Source organism: Saccostrea cucullata, unplaced genomic scaffold (assembly GCF_032062105.1).
Source record: "Saccostrea cucullata isolate Sc308-1 unplaced genomic scaffold, CSIRO_AGI_Scuc_v1 ctg1840, whole genome shotgun sequence".
Lineage (NCBI taxonomy): Eukaryota > Metazoa > Mollusca > Bivalvia > Ostreida > Ostreidae > Saccostrea > Saccostrea cuccullata.
This window is the reverse complement of record NW_026927735.1, coordinates 29,952-50,485: the sequence shown is the minus strand read 5'-3', so window position 1 is coordinate 50,485 and position 20,534 is coordinate 29,952. Positions and strand designations below refer to the sequence as shown.

The 20,534-nt window shown below is 33.9% G+C and overlaps 3 protein-coding genes across 3 annotated transcripts; 2 read left to right on the top strand and 1 right to left on the bottom strand.

Moving 5' to 3' along the window:
* The first annotated feature begins 3,169 nt into the window (after window positions 1-3,169).
* On the top strand, window positions 3,170-8,166 carry LOC134275401 (superoxide dismutase [Cu-Zn]-like). The gene is made up of 4 exons (XM_062757684.1): window positions 3,170-3,311; window positions 5,495-5,591; window positions 6,141-6,328; window positions 7,743-8,166. The coding sequence occupies exons 1-4, from the start codon at window positions 3,234-3,236 to the stop codon at window positions 7,848-7,850; spliced, it is 471 nt and encodes a 156-aa protein (XP_062613668.1). The 5' UTR covers window positions 3,170-3,233; the 3' UTR covers window positions 7,851-8,166.
* Window positions 8,167-8,439: 273 nt separating this feature from the next.
* On the bottom strand, window positions 8,440-10,368 carry LOC134275389 (uncharacterized). Its single transcript, XM_062757672.1, has 2 exons — window positions 8,826-10,368; window positions 8,440-8,474 (listed from the first exon to the last, which is right to left on the bottom strand). The coding sequence occupies exons 1-2, from the start codon at window positions 10,366-10,368 to the stop codon at window positions 8,440-8,442; spliced, it is 1,578 nt and encodes a 525-aa protein (XP_062613656.1).
* A 7,339-nt stretch (window positions 10,369-17,707) lies between these two features.
* Window positions 17,708-19,418, top strand: LOC134275377 (cerebellin-2-like). The gene is made up of 2 exons (XM_062757663.1): window positions 17,708-18,338; window positions 18,798-19,418. Exons 1-2 carry the CDS (start codon window positions 17,825-17,827, stop codon window positions 19,190-19,192), a joined length of 909 nt encoding a protein of 302 aa, XP_062613647.1. The 5' UTR covers window positions 17,708-17,824; the 3' UTR covers window positions 19,193-19,418.
* Window positions 19,419-20,534: the final 1,116 nt, after the last annotated feature.

The following is a 20,534-nucleotide window of genomic DNA, read 5'->3' as shown; positions in this document are numbered from 1 at the left end:
AATCATCCATTATTCAGATTGTGGGAATTTTGGTATTTGAAGATGCGTCATTCTATTATAATTCTTAGAAATAATTTTAACAAATTGAAAAGTGTATTTTAAAAGAGATTTTTGGATAAAACACGATTTTTTAAAGTTACGGTTGCTATCAGAGTCTTAGCATATATTGCACCGGTTAATAACTGAAAACATCGCATCGGCTGCTATTTGAAAATTTTCCTTATCAACATAGATATGAAACAAACATATGGCAGCAAATGTCTAAAATATACTTTTTTTTAATAACTCAGATTGCATGTGAAATAAGATAACTATATGCAGTTGACTTTTACCAACTTAACTCAGGGGTGTAACTTCGATTTTGAAAAGGCGGGGGGGGCAGAAAAATTCAAATTTATTTTTTAAAAAGCTGACATGGAAAAAATGGAAAATTGTCAAACTTCTTTAAGTACCTTTTTTTCTCACGCGCCACCGCCTAACCTTCTTTGACTATACTGCAATAAAAAAAATAGACGGGGGGGGGGGGGGGGGGCTTCAATGAAAATTTTCGATATAGTAAAAGTTATGCTTGGAAGAAAGTCAACAGGCCTTTCAATTAACATTTCAGAAGGTAAAAGTACCTGTTATGCTTGGAACAAAATGTGGAGAGGGCGCATCTGTAACTCGAATGTATCGTATTTTTGCAAAGTAGAGCTGATCTTCGAAAAACATTGCTACACAAATCAAAAAGAAAGCTTTAGGCAAGGACCCGTAAATCAATTTGAAATAGCATACATGTATAATATATTTTTGCAAGCAATTAAAATCATTTTTTTAAAACCTTTAAGATTACGTTAGAGTCTTTGGGGATTTGTGTAGCCTACATGAACACTTAAACATGTATAATGTACAGAAAAGTTAAAGTACGTAAGCCTTGTCAAATACATGTATTTCTAAATCCATATTTTTTTTTTTGAAGTACGGTTATGCATTGGTTCGTTGTACGACTAACATGTAATATTCAAAACATCCCCCCCCCCCCGTCGTCCCATTAGGGATTTAAAGAGTTCTTTAAATCATATAGATAAGAAAGAAACACGCCCCCCCCCCCCGCCACGAAAGAAACAGGCACGTAGCAACCGGGGGGGGGGGGCCCCCCCCCCCCCCATACTTTTTTCGCCAACATTACTTCACTATAGAAAATGTCCATTGAAAAGATGGTTGCCCCCCCCCCCCACTTTTTACCACAGTACATTTATAGCAAGGAAAGATGGGGAAAAATTGGAATTGAAAGGAAGCTGGCCTTGAAAAAAGTTGCCCGTCCCCGAAATAGGATTTTTCCTTTTTATTTCCTTTTTTTGTGCTAATTTTTTTGGGGTAAGTATTAAAAATTTCTCAGGTTGCCCCCCCTTTCAAAAACGATGCTACGTGCCTGAGAAAGCGTGGTTTTTATATTGATGTTTTCCACTTCTTTATACTGTCAAATTTCTTGTAAATTGACTTAATATATTTTCATTAAATTTATAATTGTTGGACTCTGGAAGTCTTTAACAATACTACAGCAAAGATAATTTAAAAATAAAAATCACAGAAAATTCTATTCAAAGGGGGAAAGAGGAGCAGACCTACCCCTCCCACCTTTTACCTTCGACGTGCTTTACCCTATGTACATGTACAGTAATTAATTTTTTGTAAAATCAGATGTAGAGATTGCTAATTTGTAGGTTTATGTTTGGATTTGTAGAGGTATGTTGCGTAATTTGAGATAAATAATCTCTCGTGGTTTGTGAATCGATAATTAAAAACGATATTTTAAAATTCCAAATCGTAAATTTAATCAATTTGGCATAATAATATAGCTGGAATATAATAAATTGAATGGTCACATGATTTAATGGCGAAGACAAAACAGTTGTGTGTGTGTGTGCATGTGCCATAGGCGTCGGAAGCAAATTGAAAGTGAATAAAAAAAAGATTTGCCCAAGTTTTCAGTGCCTATATTATGTCGACATGAATCTTTGCAAAAAAGTGGGAAGGCTTAGCCCCCCCCCCCCCCACTCCGTTCTAAAGCCTATGTGTACAGGGTACATGTACATACAAACTCCAACTATTTGCATGCATCATTCATATAAATATACGATTAATTTGTCATTATATGATCTAAAGTAACACACACGACAAGTCAATCACTTATATAGTTTTCTTAACTATAATTGCATAACATATGTAAATTGATGTGATTTCATGAAATTTGAAAACTTAAACCTATTCCGATAGTAACCGGTGCCGTTGTCTAATAGTAGCCGTAACACAAGATTCTACTGATAAAAACGCTCTAGCTTTTAAAAAACCCACCAAAGTGGACAATGATATAAAATAAACAATAATATTTACAAATACACAACGAACTGTCGATTCATTTTTATCGAATATCTAAAACTTCTGACGCAATTTTAGTATATTTCTTACGTGCATGTAAATTTGTCCAACGCTTTCGACAGTTTTTGTCTTATATATCAGCAATTCTTTAATTCATTAAAATTCTAAATATACATGTTAGTTTCAAAATGTATATAATGTTCCGTAAGGGTGAATTACCAAGCGGCTAAACTTTAATAATTGAACTATTGACCATTTTGTTGAGCCAGCGAAGAAAAATACTTACAATTTCGTCCATTTTTTTCCACTAGCAACCGCTCAATTTTCAGATAGCAGTAATGAACGCGCATTTTTTTCTGATAGCAACCGTTTAGGTACTACACCGTGTTTCTGCAGCCATCCTTATTAATCTATATAAATATATTTTTCACTTCAAATTCCATTTTTGTGTAAAGAATGAAAAATTAAACGCGGTTGAACTTGTTCATTTTACTCACTGAAACATGACTCAGGTTGTTTTTTATGACAAAAGTTTGGTTGTCTTTTTTTTTTTTTTAGATATATAACGTATCGATGTATCTTTATATATGAATGATACATGGGCAAGCGACATTTTCATTTAATTTTCATAAGTCAATATTGATAAGGATATTGAATTGAAAAAAAAAAAGCTTTCAGAACTTCAGCGAGAATGGGAACTAAGTTAAGAGAATTTGTGCTGGAATGAGGACAATTTTTTGTTTGTTTTTTCTGTCATCGTCCAGTGTTTTAAAATCGGGATCGTCATTCCCAAAATATAACAGTTTTGCACACGACACTAACAGTCGTCGCCAAGATAAAAATATTTCGCCGGTGTGTTTCATTAACTTCAAGAAATGTCAGCTCCATTAAAGGCCGTGTGTGTTTTGAAAGGCGATAGCAGTGTCACAGGAACAGTCCATTTCAACCAGGAGGTGATTAGATTTGTAACTTTGATAACTGCACGCAATAAGAAATACAGTATCTAGAACGTCCGAGTTTGCACAAATGTTGCACACGGAATAGTCAGGATTTCCTCTGAATCACCACATTCAGTCATACATAGAACTTTTTTCTGCTTCTTCTTCTTCAAAATACAGCAGGTCACTGAAAATGCACCGTAAACGTGTAAAGTGATAAAGCATTAGAAAAAGGATTTTTCTGAAGTAAAATAGATTTATATGAGATTTAAAACTACTAAAAACTAGATATTAGGCCAAAAGAAAATATACTCTTGTTTCCTGTTCCCTGACAAAAAAAATAAGGTAGGTAGGTCGGAAAAAAATTTTATTTTGAAAAAATTTTTTTTTTCAAAACTCAATGAATGCAGAACATATTGCATGTAATAACAAGAAAATGATATGTTAACAGTTTACAGAGCAAGTCTGTCAATAAAGATTTCTAAAGTAAAGGTATCCTGTACACTTAATTGTGATGTATTAGTTCTGTAAATATTGTTGGTCGACTTTAGTATTTTAGGAAAATAGGTACCCAAAAAATGAAAATGTAATAAAAACTTTTAGGATCGGACGGTAAAATGTAGGGTAGGTCGGGTGACAGGAAACAAGAGTATTTTTTATTTTGGCCTTAGCTAAAAATACATTTGGGGTTTTCCAGTAAAAGAATAAAATTTTGTTAATTTATTCTTGGCAAGCTGTTTGTCACTGTGAGCTTTTAAATTAATTCCTGGGCAGTAACCTCTGGACTGCTGGACAGGTCCAGTCCAAAGACTATCTCTACCTACGTAGCTAATAATAGCTACCTAGGTCCAGAGTAGCTATTTTTACCTACTTTTTATAATTTCTGCATTTTGCGGCACAAAGACCAAACGGCGCAACATGGTGAATACCATATCTTTTGATACAGTCACACTAATGATGAATACAACAAAATTTTGGCCAAAAATGATGACTTCCTGAATCGGCAATTTTACATTAGTTTCTATGCAAAATCGTTAATATACAAAGTAATAATTTTTTGGCCTAATATTTGTCATATCCATCTTCAGTATGACTGTATCAAGAAATTTTGTGCTCACCATGTTGCGCCGTTCCTGCATTTGGCCACAAAATGCAAGTAAAGCAGAAAGTAGGTAAAAATAGCTACTTTGGGTAGCTTTAAATACCTAGGTAGCTATTAATAGCTACGTAGGTAGAAATAGTCTTTGGACTGGACCTGCTGGACCTGCAATCCTTCACAGTTACATGTCATTGCAAACTGTTTAGTTTGGTAATGCAACTGACATGTGACATCAGAGTTTAGACGTACCAAATGTTATATAGTTGAAAGAGACAGATGTAAATTAAAGTGCTCACCAGGGGCTGACAAATAGATTTTTAAGGCACTTGCCCAAGGGCATGTACATGGTCAAAATCACTTGCCCTACCTGAATTTTTGCCTGCCCTACCATTAACATATACTGTATTTATAAGTATATATATAAAAAATACTGAGTAGAATATTGGCATAGATATTGATTTTATTTTTGATGATTGATGAAGTCACTTGCCCACGGGCGAGTGGTTGATAAAAATTCACTTGCCCAACCCTAAAATTCACTAGCCCCGGGCGTCGGGCAATGGGATTTTTCATCCCCTGCTCACCTTAATGGCCCACTAGCTGTCATTAATTTTTTGCACAAATCGCAAATTCTATATCCAAATAAAAATGTACAAGTCTAAGATGTGGACTACAGGATTAACGCTAATGTTACCCCATGTAAAGCACTGCAATCTCCCATGCAGAGTTGTCATTTTTCCTCTCTCAGACACCTCTGCAGTGGACTCATGTCAAGATTTTTTACATAACATATAAAAAATGATAATTACAGGATTGCTCCAAATTGATAGTTCTGGATTGATGCAGTAAATACATGTATCTCAAAACTCAGACATGAACATAGAAATTTAATTATAATGAGTTAAACCAAACACCATTTCTTGTGTTTACATGTATCATTGTGATATATGCTAGCCAATGACAGCGGTGAATGTATGAACCGATGGTAGAGAGTGGTAAATTTACTTGATAAATATACAGATTTTATTTCTTACCCATTAGTGTATTGAGCTTGCTTTGTGAGCCACTTTCTATAACTGGTATTTTTACTTTACTTTAGGCACCGGGTTCCCCTGTGACTGTTTCTGGTGAAATCAGTGGTTTGACTCCAGGACAGCATGGATTTCATGTTCATCAATTTGGGGACAACACAAATGGTAATTATTTTTTCTTTTTTTTTCCATCATTTTTAAAACATTTTATCATTTTAAATTTGTGCTGCATACAGTCCAGGGAATAAGCGATACACTTGTATTACATACATTTACTACTAAAAACATGATTCCTTTGAAATTTTATCAAAGTGCTTTTCCTCTTACAGTTTTTTTTAAAACATGGTGCAGGAAAAGACTGCACCAAGAAACATTAATCTCTAAATGAAGTTTTCATTTCAGGAATAGGGTTAGTTGCTTTTTTTCTGAAAATAAAAATTTATTTGTAAAACCTTTTGGTGGAGTAAGAATATGTTTTATTAAAAAAAAACAAAAAAAAAACGTGCAAGAATGTTAGACAATCAATTTTGCCTGAACTTTGTAGTGTTTCACTCTGATGTAATTTTTCATTTAAAAAAAGTTTGGTTACATTTTCATTTTTCAATAATATATTGACTTAAAGTGTTCCTATATTCTCCTTCAAAGAGGATCAAATTTTTCTTTTAAAGATCAATTTGCCCTAAGAAATGATGTACAGTATTACTTTCATTGTAGGCTGTACCAGTGCTGGAGCACACTTTAACCCCTTCAGTAAAGACCACGCTGGCCCAGACGACGCAGACAGACACGTAGGGGACCTGGGTAACGTCACCGCCGGCGAGGACGGAGTCGCCAAAATTAACATCTCAGATAAAGTGATTGATTTAGCTGGTCCCCATTCCATCATTGGGAGAACAATGGTGGTAAGTTCTGATGTTAACATTTAGCTGGTACTCAGTCCCCAAGTGGGCAAACTATATTCAGGGTTGCAATCAAGATTATACTATAGATGGTAGGGCTGGGACGATACCGAACTTAGCCGATCCGATACATATCACGATACCTTAGGTGCGATATGATACATATCACGATACATTTAAAACCAAAAAAAAACTAAATATTTTTTTAGAACATTTAATTTGGAACATTACAGATTATAAAAAATAAACTAATTCAACAGAAACCCGACTTACTCCCATTGGGTTTTTGTTGATTTAACATAATCTGGCGTGTCTGACGCCATTCTGATGCTTGTATTTTGAATTCTGTATCACCAAGACGTTTGTACTTTATTTCTGATTGTTTAAACGTCTTGATGATACAGACTAAAGGACTAAAAATTTCGAATTCTAAAGCCCGGACATTTTTGGAAATTAAAAAAAATGTGGTAGGTATAATGATACTAAATAAAATGAGAAAAAAAGATCCGTAAATCGTCAAAGTGAATACTGTGATGCATCGGTGCACCGGTGGATCGTCCCAGCCCTAATAGATGGTATGTAGCTTTTAATAACCCCTATGATCTTGAACAATATGCTAGCCTTGAAATCTAAGCTATCTGCTCTAATCTTGAATGCTGCCCTGATGTTCTGATGTAGTTGGATCTCATTCCACCATGTTTGTCTTGTTTGAGGGAGCAGGGTTTATCTGCAGCATGGCCATCTCTACCTAGAGTTATCTTCCTTTTACTTCTATACAGCTTTGCTAAGAACTCTCACTTTCTAATTGTTATCAGATTTGAATAAGAGAATATCAGAGCACACAATAATAGATATAGAGTGCATACCGTATATACTCGCCTATAAGTCAGTTTTTTGGGAGTTAAACTGTAGTCCCAAACTCTATCTTCGACTTATAGGCGAGTCACAAAGATATTGTTATTTTTCTGGAAAGTGAAATGTAGCATTTCTTACATATTTCCGAGGATTACTGAAGAACAAAGCATATATATTTTAAATCGTTAATGCATTCAAAAATTTTACATATAGTACAAGTATTAAATTATTTTAATAGTTTTATTTTTATCTTAAGTGAACATTACTTATGTTTAATGATTTAAAATTAAATATGAGCATTATTTGGAAAAATATTAATAAAGACAGCTAAAACATCAGTGCATCGATTTAAAATTTCAAACGATTATGGCAAAAAGTTGTACCGACTTATAAGCGGGTCAATGGCAAAGCCCTCCAAATCAACCTCAGTAAATAGAACCGACTTATAGGCGAGTATATACGGAAGTTTCTATGAAATGTAAATTCTTTTATGTTTTCCACAAATCAAGTCATTTTTCAAGTCGACATAACATAAGTATGTTATGTTTTTTCTCTTCAATAGATCCATGCAGACGTAGATGACCTAGGGAGAGGAGGTCATGAACTCAGTAAGACAACCGGTAATGCTGGTGGGCGTCTGGCCTGCGGAGTTATTGGAATCACCAAGTAGACCCCCCTCCCAGACTCTCAGCTTTCTGCAATGTGCGGGACTGCATTGTTATGTCTTGTAATGAGTGTCAGCGATTTTTGTAAAATAATCATTTGTAGCCATTAATCTTGATTGCGTTGTATGTGTTGGTGCGAGTAATGCAGACAAATATTCCTCTTATGATGCGTTATGACACAGACTAATAATAAGAGATCAATTTAAGAAGTACATGTTATGTTGTTATTTTGCTATTAATAATGATTAAAGTTTATACAAAGAAAAAATTATAAAACTTTGTTGTCATTAGACATGTAATAAATATGTATCAAAACAACAATATTGAAGTTGTTAATTACATGTACAGTGAAACTTGTCAGCTGATCTGGACACTATTGGTTCCCAAATAAATTGCCTGGATTAACCATGTTACAGTTAGGCAAAATTCCCAATTATAACAATTTTTTTTTTAAATAAATAAATTTATCAAAAGAGAGGAAAGTTTATATCATTATGCAAGAGTTTGGAATATACAAGATCAGTATTAGGCAAGTTTCAGTATTTATATATTATTAGATTTCATCAGAAACACTACTGTGTATAATATGGAACATTATACATCAAGGAGATGGCTTTGTTTACTCAAGTCTATAAAAGTGCAAGTTGGTGTATTGGTTTCATTAAATCTGTGATGTGCAAATCCATAAAGTTGTTCATTTCTAGAAAATGGACGTATTTACTAAGTTTATTAGACCTTTGCAACAGAGGATGTAGTAAGATGTAGGGAGTGTTAGTTGTTCTTTGTACGCAACTGAAGTATTTTGTATCGTGATCAGTATCGAATGCTGCCTTGGTTTGCAAGGGGCTGCTCCACTTTACGGGGCTCCTATTTAATTTTCATTTGTGGAAGTATGTTTGAAAAGTATGAAAAAAGACCAGAAGTTTCATTATTTTTTTCATTGACTGGCACATGCATTGACTTCAGTCTTTCTTGTCTACTTGTACTGAGGAGATACTGATAGTTAATCCTGTGTGTTTGTCCATTTTCACATCCCACCCACAAGTAACCAATGGTATCTATAGCAATAGCAGTAGGCTGACGTAATCCATCCTCTTCAGTCATCAGAAGTTTCTGGAAAGTCAAGGATTTGTCCAACAGATATATAGCATTGTCGTTATAGACAGCTACTAATACATTGTTTTGACTATCTAGTGTCAAGTCTGTTGGTCGAAATCTTAATTCCGGGGAGCTTCCAACTGATCCACGATATTTTTTATAATACCTTATCATTGGAGATTGTCTTATTAAATCAATCCTTTCAACCTGAGGATGAGAACCGGATGAAATAAGAAGAAAGAATCCATCATAGTACATTATTCTTATACAGTAAGAGGTGGACGTTTCAATTTTCTTCAGAATCACTCCGTCATCATTCAATAAATTTACATGACTAGCTATAGAATTGATATAACTTGAATGTATAACTACACAAGCGTAAGCTTCTTTCCCTCCAGCAGTCAGACAACAGAAGTAATCTTTTGTTTGGTCAGTATTAATGAACTTTGTAATCACCTTACTTTTTAATGTTGAAATACGTCTTATTTCCTTTTGGTCTTCCATTATCGCAAGAATATCTCCAGAAGCAGGTATATGAGCAATCTGATGAACACATTCCAAAATCGTAGACTTACAAAATTTTTCTCCCTCGATGTTACAACGACAGACCGTGTTGGAGATTTGCAGAACAACGCTGGTACTGTCTATGGGTATGATGCCTTGTATAGATGCTTCGCCAGCTTGATAGGTCCTTGGTAATTCTATACAGTCATGGAATTTTTCCTCTTCTTCTACAAGCTCTTCTTTTTGTTCATTTTCTTCATTTTGACTAAGCGAAATTGCATCTGATGAGGTTTCAACCTCTGAAATGTTTCCGAACACATCAGTTGAATCACCATTTAGAGTTCCCTTTTCAAAGTGGCAAGTAGATCCAACATCTGATAAATATGCTTTATCGCTCAGAAAACGTTTTGTTTTGCAATTCAAGTACGTGATCTCCAATTTCCTCTCCTCGGAATCGAACTGGAAGCCTTCTTTGAGATGCAGTAAAGCATGAATTAAGGACTGTTCTTTCCTCAAAGAATTCTCATAAGTGTCTCTGAACGTCATAACTCTCCCCACCATTTTCTCCCTCCATTGTCTCACCATTTCACAAATTTCCTCCTTTCTGTTAATAACACTGCGAAGGAGATTTTCCGTGTGAACAGCAAGACACTTCTGTTTCTCTTTACTATCAGCAAGGATTTTCCTTAGAAACGGAGTTGTCTTTTCAGTTTTTAAAACTTCCTGTAATTCACTCTGATGAAGTTGTACTACTTCTGAGATCTCACATAGTTGATGTCCAGCGTGTTGACCAAGAGTTACACAATCACTGCATATAGGCTGATCACAGGACCTACAGAAAAGGGGGAGCAGGTCCCTGCAGTGTACATCACATCTCGGTTTTAATAGTTCTCCGCTGACTGGTATTTGCGTGTCGGCCATTTTTCTCCACATAGTGTAGGTTGAACACCCATTTGCACCCTTTTCTTCCCCTTATAAAAATTTTACTTGTTGTGATCAATTATATTTGTTCAGATCTGCACTGCACACACAAATCGATATTTAAACTTCACTCATTTGTATTTATAGCTGACGGTTTGTTGTGTGTCTTCAAAAACTTCACATCTGGAATTTCTTCTGTTGAGTCTTTGGGTAAATTTAAAACCAGGGTGCATTCTTTTGTGAAATGGATTTATAGTTATTCAATTAATGAAAATAAAAACTTTTTTCAAGGAGAGACCCAGACAACAAAGGGGGTTTGATGACACTTTTATTATTGAGTTTTGTTCTGCATCGTCAGGAATTTTTTTTTTTGAATATGTGATAAGATTCAATTTTGCCCCCTCCCGTAAAATCAACATTTTAGAATGGTATCCAAATATGTATAATTTATTTTTATATTTTATCAGAAGATATTACATAGAAAATATTTCCAATACATGTTTTACTTTTATATGCACACTCTCAGGCTGTAAATGACATTAGAAATGATGCTACTTTTGCAATCCAAGCAAGGTAAGACAAAAAATGAGTTTTTTCTTGACTTTTTTTTCTGTGCACACCACTGAGGACGGACTGTCAAGATACCTTGAGAGGGTTTTGTTTTTGAACATCTCAACTCTATAATTTCTGGAATGTAGTTTTAATATTTTTCATTAATACACAACAAAATTGCTAATTTTCTTAAGTACCCGGTATAAAGAATAAAATCAAAATTTGTAAAAGTACCAGGACGTGTCAATCAAACCTGCCAAGAAATTTGAAGTTTCAATAACTTTCTAAATAAAAAAAAACAAACCATAGAGCGCAGCTTGGAACTTGCAAAAAATTTCTCACAGTAATCGGTCTTGTATACATCTATGGTAAAAATATATTAAAGTTTGTTAAAATTTGCGCTCAACATTTCTGCAAGAAAAACTGCTTAAAAAAAGTTTCGTACAAAATAGGCTAAAATGGCCGGAAAACGTGAACTATATAATGCCATATTTTTAAATTAATGGTGTTTTGATAAAATTGAAAAATACCAATAAAGATAAATTGTACAGGCGTACAAATTAGGGCTATATATGAAGAAAAATGAAGATATTAATTTTAAGGGGTAGTTCAGACTTCTAGACATTTATCATATATACAGGAACTTTTATTGCACTTTGATGACATGGATTTAATGGTATTAAATTGAAGAGCCAAACCTTTTTCTCAATGGGAAATAAATGAAAACAGGGAAAATTTCATGGTTTCTGTAAAGGGACGGGGACACAGTTTAAGCTGAAAATTTTCAAATTCATTTTCCCATTTTTATGCTTACAAATACTTAACTAAGGTCTTTTTAATGATTATCATAAAGAGCAATATATGATTAATTGTCTCAAATGGCCCTTTAAAATGAATATTTAATTTCACCTTTTACTATGGCACGCCAAATTCACAAAAATGAGATAAACATAGTTTCACAATTGATAAACTAGGTTTATCAACTGTAAACTATAGTTTACAAACCGTAAACTATAGTTAACGATTCGTCAAGTATAGTTAACGATTTGTTAAGTATAGTTTCATCTGTAAAACTATATTTTAACGGTTGTTAACTATAGTTTACGAATGATAATCTAAGTTTATCTGTCTGTAATAAGCGTTAACAATAGATTTTGTTCATAAACATAGATTCGCGTTTGTAAACTATAGTTTACAATTGTAAACTATAGTTAAGAGTTGTTAATCATAGTTTCACAAATCGTGAAACAATATTTATGGCACACCAAATTCACAAAAATGAGATAAACCTAGTTTCACATTTGATAAACTAGGTTTATCGACTGTAAACTATAGTTTACAAACCGTTAACTATAGTTAACGATTCGTTAAGTATAGTTTTCATCTGTAAAACTATATTTAACGATTGTTAACTATAGTTTACGAATGATAATCTAAGTTTACCTGTCTGTAATAAGCGTTAACAATAGATTTTGTTGATAAACATAGATTCACGTTTGTAAATTATAGTTTACAATCGTAAACTATAGTTAAGAGTTGTTAATCATAGTTTCACAAATCGTGAAACTATATTTATCAGATCGTTAACTATAGTCAAGAGTTGTAAACTATAGTTAACAAATCGTGAAACTGTATTTATCAGATAATCTATGTTTTGCAATCGCAAATGATTGTTTTCAGTGTTAAGTATAGTTTACGGTTGTAAAACATAGATTATCGCGTTAACTATGGTTTACAGATGTAAAATATAGATTAACGTTGTTAACTATAGTTTACAGTCCGTAAACTATAGTTTACAACCGATAAACCTAGTTTATCGATTGTGAAACTATGATTATCTCATTTTTGTGAATTTGGCGTGCCATAAATATTTATCAGATCGTTAACTATAGTTAACGGTTTGTAAACTATAGTTTACAAATCGTGAAACTGTATTTATCAGATAATCTATGTTTTGCAATCGCAAATGATTGTTTTCGGTGTTAAGTATAGTTTACGGTTGTGAAACATAGATTGTCGCGTTAACTATGGTTTACAGATGTAAAATATAGATTAACGTTGTTAACTATAGTTTACAGTCCGTAAACTATTAATAGTTTACAACCGATAAACCTAGTTTATCGACTGTGAAACTATGTTTAGCTCATTTTTGTGAATTTGGCGAGCCATATTTTACTGTGAAAACCCAAATTTTCGTTGGGATTTTCGTTGTTTTAGTGATATAAAGAGCCCCACGAATTCATTACCATCACGAAATGTAAAATGTTATGTACATGACTACTAAAGAATTCTTCATCCACGAAATCAAATCCCCATGAACAAAGAGTTTTTTTCTCAAACCACGAAAATGTCACCCCACGAAAATATGTGATTTTACAGTAAATAGCTTTAATTTGAACAGCTGTACATGCACTGCTGATTTTCAAGCAGTTATTCTTCCAGAAAATATGGAGCGCAGACTAGAACAAACTATATTTTTACCAAAGAAGCCCCCATATCTAATACTAATTAGTGACGGAAAAATTATGTATGTTCTACACTGCGCTCTATATTTCCCATAAGAAAAAAAACATGAAGAAAAAGGCATATTTTTGGCTTTTTTGGTTAGATTGCAAAAATAGCATTATTTCTCATGTCATTCACAGCCAGTGAGTGCATAAAAATGTGAAAAATATTTGAAAAAATATGTAATATACCCAGTAATCTCTTCTTCAAAATAAATATCGATTAAACATATCTGAATATCATTCTAAAATATTGATTTTTAGAGGGCTCTTATCATAAACATTCCTTTGAATCTAGTTGTCGAGAAACGAGGCAGATTAAGAGCTCTATATCTTTGTAATATAAATAATACTAATAAAGATTCGTTCAAAGTAGATTTTTTCAATAAAGAAGTTAATTCTAAATACAATTAGACAGTTTCTAGAGATTTACCGAATCTTGTTATGTTATAAATATGATATTTTCTATACGTAAACAAAAACAACGCACGAAGAATTTTACGTTCTGTTTCTCCTTTTTAAATAAAAAAAAATAATGTTCAATTTTTTGCAAATCATTTAAATAGCCATGATTAGGAATTGTAAACATTCAAATTGGCTTTCAAAAAATCTTTTTAAAAACTGTGTCCATGTCCCTTTTAAAAATTCTCAAAAATAATGATTTTAAAAAATTATAGAATAAGAAAAACTAAATACATGTAAATATAAGTTTATTCAGACATAACATAGATTTTTATAGGTTCAAATCTTGTCCTGGGGGACAAATTTTGCCACTCCAGGGAGCTCCTCGGGTGGCTCATACCTCTCACAGTCTAACCTCCAATGTTAATGGTGTCCTACCAAATTGCTGATTCAGTCATGTGATCTGTATTTGCATTGTTTTCAAAATATTGTACATTTTTTAAATCAGAGTAACTTTGTGGCACGCCCATTACTATGTTTATGCTAAATACTTTGACAAGAACTTTTAAATGAGTATATATATTAAATATTAAATGAGTTATAAAGCAGTTCCAGCGTATAGCAGAGTAAGCCGTGGATTGTGGAATCTGGTTTGGCAGCTACATGTATAGAGGGAGACCTTTACCATGATGTGGGTATATGTTAGAAAAATTTTCAAATCTTCTCGAAAACAGTTGGGCCATTCTTAGTCGAAACAAGATTAACCATCCTTAATTAGGAATGCAATTTAAATCCAGGCTGCACCAACAACAGGGGATCCCAGTTTTACAATTTGTACATTTAAAAAATCAATGCATTTTAAAGATTTGCAGGATACTGATGTCATATCAATTTGTATTATATCTCAAATTCTTATGTCTAAGTGGGACCACAAAATGGGGTGAAATTTCTCACGGGAATAAAGAGGGGAAACAAATTATGTAAGAGAATAATGTGTTGATATTGACATAACTATACAACAGAAAATTTCATTAAATTTTATAAAATAATGATTTACTAAAAAAAAAAAATCAGCCTGATAAAGATTGGAAAGCAAATAATAACAATATTTGACAAAACACATTTTGCAAATTCCTCTTGTAAGTCTAGAGCATTAACTATTTAAAGAATTTTAAAACATTTTTTCCAGGTGTACATAAATTATACACATGTCTTTGTTCATGCACGACACATTTTCAAGTCTTTTAGCTCTCAAGTTTTTCTTCAGTTTCAGTCAATGCCCTTTTGGTTCGTTCAGTGGCCTTGAAATAATCATAGTCGAGGAGACGGAGGAAACTTCCCTCATCATTCCCTCCAACGCACCACAACCACCCTTCTCCATCAAATGAGAGAGACTTCAAATTGGTTAAGCCATCCTCTGGCCAAACAACAATTCTTAGAAACTGACCACCAATATCTAACATGTGAATAGAATTATCTATTCTGTTCGCAACTAAAATGTTATCGACTGGATCCAGGCATGCAGATGCCACTGAAAATGTCGAACTTATTGAAATATTGTTTTCAATATTCCCCGTGTAGGTAAACAGAGTTGATAGTTGTTGATCGTACACCTGAAGCGCATTAGATCTACAAACGATAGCGATCTGTGACTTGGAGTCTTGCAGAACGCAGAGTTTTGCACCTGCTGGTCTACTAGATGAACTAACATTCTCTTCCTTTGAAATAACATCTGCTTGGGCATTGTCTTTTACTCGATATATTAATAATGTGTAAACATAGTTACCGTAATTCACATTAATTTTTTCAGTTAGCAAAGATAAACCAAATTTTTCATTTTCTTCAACTGCCAGGATTTCCCCATAATCCCCACATGGGACTGAAAACAAAGGCATACATTTTCCGTTATGTAAATAAAGCTTCAGTACTGATCTATCATTGCTAATAAAAAGGATCCCACGTCCAGACGACAGTTCAACACAACTATCCACACCCTGAAGCACTTCACGCACAGAATTGTCAGCTGCTGCAACAACGAGCTTGTCTCCTAGATCTACATGTATAAACATTTTCCCTCCAGAAAATAAAACTTCTTTGAACTCTTTAATTGTTTTAACGTTCGATTTAAACTGGGAACAAACAATTTGATTTTCTTAGTTTTTAATTTTCTTATTGCAACGAAATAACTTGCTTTCGCTTATTTCATGAAACGGAGATTTCCTCTCAATTTGCCGGTCTCCATCAGAGGATTTAGATAAATCTTGTTGAATGACCAAGTTTCCGAATAGCTCCTCTACTTGTTTTCCACCAAAACTTTGGAGAGTTTCGAATGTAACAGTCACTGGGTCATGGATTTTGATTTCCCTTTCCAGCCGTCGTAGTTCGCTTTGACATTGCAATATTTTATTACAGTTTGCTTCCGATTCGGTGTCGAAATTAGGAATGTCTGTAAAGTTTTCTATTTCTTTCTCACTTTCTTCAATTTTTCCTATACATTTAGAAAAAGCATCAGATACAGTTTTTTCCCAATATTTCTCACCTCTGCCACAATGGCTCCTTCCCTGTTGCTTATTTCATCGATAAGTTTCATTTGCCTTTCTTCCAAGGTTTTGCGCTTACAAAGCAGTTCACTTTTGATTTTATCAATCAGAGAATTTTCTCCATACAATGATTCCATCAGTTCTCCATGTCGTTCCTGAAAATAAGTAGACGCCTCGCATATTTTGTGTTGTAAATGGGAGGAAGTTAAACACTTCATACAGACTGGACAGTAACAATCCTCACAATATATTGGCACTAGGTTCTCCTCATGAGATTTGCATATTTGATACTTTGTACTGTGATCCATAGTAAAAGTGGTACACCGGCACCTACTCACAGTTGATGGTTGACAAACTTTACACAGACAAAGAATATTGTAACATATGTCTCTGATGTGCCCACTTACTTTGGCAAGTAAATGGTTACAAAGCGCATGCAAATAGTGAAATCGTAACACAATTTCCTTACTTCATCATGTTGATACAACTTTGAAATACAACCGTAACCATGAATTATTTATTTGCTATCTATTTAACATTATTGTAACAGTTAATGACTGCACGGGTTCAATAACCTTGATCTGATTGGCTGAGGCCTAAAAGTTAAAGGCACGTACTGGCAAACAGTTTGGTGCGACAAAAAGCATTTTGCCCCTGAACACAGTCAATAAATATTTTGTTATACCTTCCATTACTATTTTGTTTTATTTCTTATTAACACAAAATTGTTTTGTTTATCTTTAAGAATCGTGAAGTCACCTTACATCCAAGACATTAGAAGATCTTACTAACGCTACGTGTCAGCCGATAATGAAAGGGGGGTGAAATATTAACACGTCAATTTCAAATTAAGAATTTATTTGGAAAAAAAAATACGACAGAAAAAAAACTGCATAATAGGATACAACAAAATTATTCAGAGAGAGAGAGGGGGGGGGGGCAAAAACAGTTTTGTGTCATATTATACCTTGTTAAAAGATATTGGATTTGAACGATTAGAAAAAAGTATTTATATATATATGCAAGAATACAATTTTCATTAAGGCATTATATTCAAATATATAATGCACGATAGTTGCAGTACAATATCCATGTTATATACACTGTAATTTACTAACTACCGAGTAAACCATGCATAAAATGATGCATAAAATCTTGCAAATTATTGGAATTTTTGGGATAAATCTAACAGTACCATAGGTTTTAAATACTGATTTCACTATTTGTTTATGTTGTTCTAATATAATACCGGTATCTCGTACAATAATGTAAACACATGAGAAAATATAAAGTGTGAAGAATGTTCTTCCCCAAACAAAATGTCAGAGGAATCTTTGGTTTACATTCCAAGCAGCAGGTCTCTGACAATATTTACATAAAGTTTTCCTGCAGGTAATCCACCATAAATACAAACTTTAATTTCAGAGTGAAGAGAAAGGAGAGAATAAGAACCCCTTCATGATGGTAGAGATGAGAAAATCAAGTCTGATACTGGCTGCAAAAATTCTGTCTGTTTCTTTTATATTTCCAGTGAATTCGTTTTCGCTTCTGACAGGAAATGACTCCAATGGAATTGAAAGTCTTGGAAATACGTCATCACCAAGAGAGGCCGATATTTTACGTCAAATTGTAAACCAGGAAAGCCTTGTGCGGATGTCAATGGTACAAAGTCTACAAGCTCTAATGATAGACATGCTGACATGCAAAAACAACTATGATACTTTGAAAAAAGAAGTTGAAGCCATTCGGAGGGAAAACCAGAAGATAATCGAAAAGAACTCTGACCTGGACCAGAAAGTAATGAACTTAAGCAAGACTGTCATTCTGGACGGATTTTCTTTGGAAAATTTTGAGAACGGACAGCAAAGTATCCTAGAGCAACTAAGTGTGGTCAAGGAAACTCATCGAGAATTAGCAGGGAAAGTAAATAGCACATTAGGGTCTGTCAATGAAGATCTTTTATCTGCAAAAAGTAAGTAATATAGTTACATGAATCTTTTTTTTTTTTGAATATCAGGTCGAAAATGATATATTTAAAACGGCTTATAAAGACAAAACGGGTTTACATATACAAGAATATGACAGGTATTATCTGTGTAATTATGGGTCCATAGTATATGTCGGAATTTAGGGTAGGGCTAAAATTGGGAAGATATTATGTGTAGAAAATATCAGCAAGGACATGCAAGTCAGATTGATATGTGAGCATTCCGATGAGTTGTGGGTTCAAGTTTGGAATATTTTCATTAATTTGGGTAAGGAGGATCCCAAAAATGGTATCAAAATGTATACTTTTAACAAGAGGGAAACATTTTCAAAAATCTAATTAGGAAAAAAAGCAAAACCAGGTTAACTCAGGTCAGACAACTAATTTTTCTCCCTCTTGCTTTGTGAAGAACTTACTTATTCTTATGATTACTTGCCTTTACAGATCATGGGGTCGCATTCTCGGCCTTCATGAGTTCAGCAAAAAACTACGGACAAGACCAGACATGGATTTTTGATACCGTTTTGGTCAATGAAGGCAATCACTTCAACAGGGCAAGTGGAACATTTACGTCGCCGTCTGCTGGAACCTATGTTTTTTCGTGGGCAACACTTACGAACCCAGGAAACGCAGCACATCCCTACCTGCGCGTTAACGGTGTATACAAGGGTAAGACAGCTTTTAATCAGCTAAATTCGAAACAACAACTCTGGAGTAGTGGTTCAAACTCTATCGTTCTTTCCTTGAAAGAGGGGGATCGAGTTAACATTGCATCAGGATATCTTGGAGCGTATGCAAGGGAAGAATTCTCCTCTTTCTCCGGATGGAAACTGTTTTGATTTAAAGGATTCATATTTAACGAATTCTGGGAGTTCATGATTGACCTTTCTCTATTGTGTTGTTTTTTTTAGGTACGCAACATGAAAAATGAACAATCTGATATAATATTGTTCACATATTATGGAATCTTTTGTAAATTAAGACTTGCTTATTTGTTTTATCGACACATACATGACTGTAGCACGCAGTATCATATTGATGGTATGAAACAGTTGCGGATCCAGAGGGGGGGGGGGGGGGTCACAGGGTTTGCAATCCCCCCCCCCACCACACACATTGGATTTGCTTATAAGAGACAGAGACACATTGAGAGAGTGGAGATACTAAACATTTGTCTTGTTTTTACGATAGAAAAGGTCCAGTGAAAGCTAGCTAATTATAGTAATGTACGGATAAATTCGATATTGAATTTAAAATGGACTTTTACAAATTAGACGCAGGGTTTTATTTTTTTTTCTTTTTTAATTTTTTTGGACCAAAAATTTCAGGAAATCCATAATTTTTTTCCTCGAAGGGTGTATGGAATTCAACCCGGGGTAAACCCCTTTCACTGTTGAGTTTACCCGATTTTGAATTATTTTCCTATGTTTCCAAATACATGTAAATTCTTTGTAAGTCCAACTAATAGTGATTTAAAGTAAAATTAGATTTATTAAGTGCTTCAATGTATCATGATATTTCAAAATATTAATGTGATTGTCAATGTATCATATTTCAAAATATTAATGTGATTCTTACATTTGCAAATGGAAATTTATTCGTAATTTGACAGATTGAAGGGTTCATTTTTGAGTTAGTGAAGCTACCTCTTCACACCCAACTTGTTAACCACTCGTTTTAAAAGCTAAATAGAGAATAAGGGGAGTTATATCGAGTTTGTATTTTATACACCCTTCGACCCCAGCGTGTATGGAATACAACCCGAGGTATAACACACACACAGACACACACACCCTCCCCAACACAGACACACACCCTCTCTCTCACACAAACCTTAGCTTTAAAACTCTCTTTACCCCACTCTGAAAAAGTTGCAAATGCATTGCCCTCTTGAAAGAAAATAATTAAAGCGCTGTCGAAGTTAAGTCAAAGTATAACTTTCACTTTGATGAAAGAGATCGTTCGAATATGATCAGTTTTGGTAGCGAAGTGGAACGTGTACGTATTAAGATGCAAAAAATATATTATCATGTTTTGTTTTTGTGGCCGTTGACCTCACTCGTCACTGCTCAATGGCTTTGATTACCGACAATAGGTTTTTTTGAAACACCTGATCTGTATATTGTGACGTCTTTCAATGATTGGAAACTTTTCGAATGGGATGTGATAAAAAGGTAAAAT

Coding starts and splice junctions, on each gene's coding strand:
- LOC134275401 (XM_062757684.1), top strand. CDS start 3,234: ATGTCAGCTCCATTAAAGGCCGTGTGTGTTTTGAAAGGCGATAGCAGT. Junction 5,592..6,140: donor ATTTGGGGACAACACAAATG/GTAATTATTTTT, acceptor CTTTCATTGTAG/GCTGTACCAGTGCTGGAGCA. Junction 6,329..7,742: donor TCATTGGGAGAACAATGGTG/GTAAGTTCTGAT, acceptor TCTCTTCAATAG/ATCCATGCAGACGTAGATGA.
- LOC134275389 (XM_062757672.1), bottom strand. CDS start 10,368: ATGGCCGACACGCAAATACCAGTCAGCGGAGAACTATTAAAACCGAGA. Junction 8,475..8,825: donor TCAGTATCTCCTCAGTACAA/GTAGACAAGAAA, acceptor GCACTTTTATAG/ACTTGAGTAAACAAAGCCAT.
- LOC134275377 (XM_062757663.1), top strand. CDS start 17,825: ATGATGGTAGAGATGAGAAAATCAAGTCTGATACTGGCTGCAAAAATT. Junction 18,339..18,797: donor AGATCTTTTATCTGCAAAAA/GTAAGTAATATA, acceptor TTGCCTTTACAG/ATCATGGGGTCGCATTCTCG.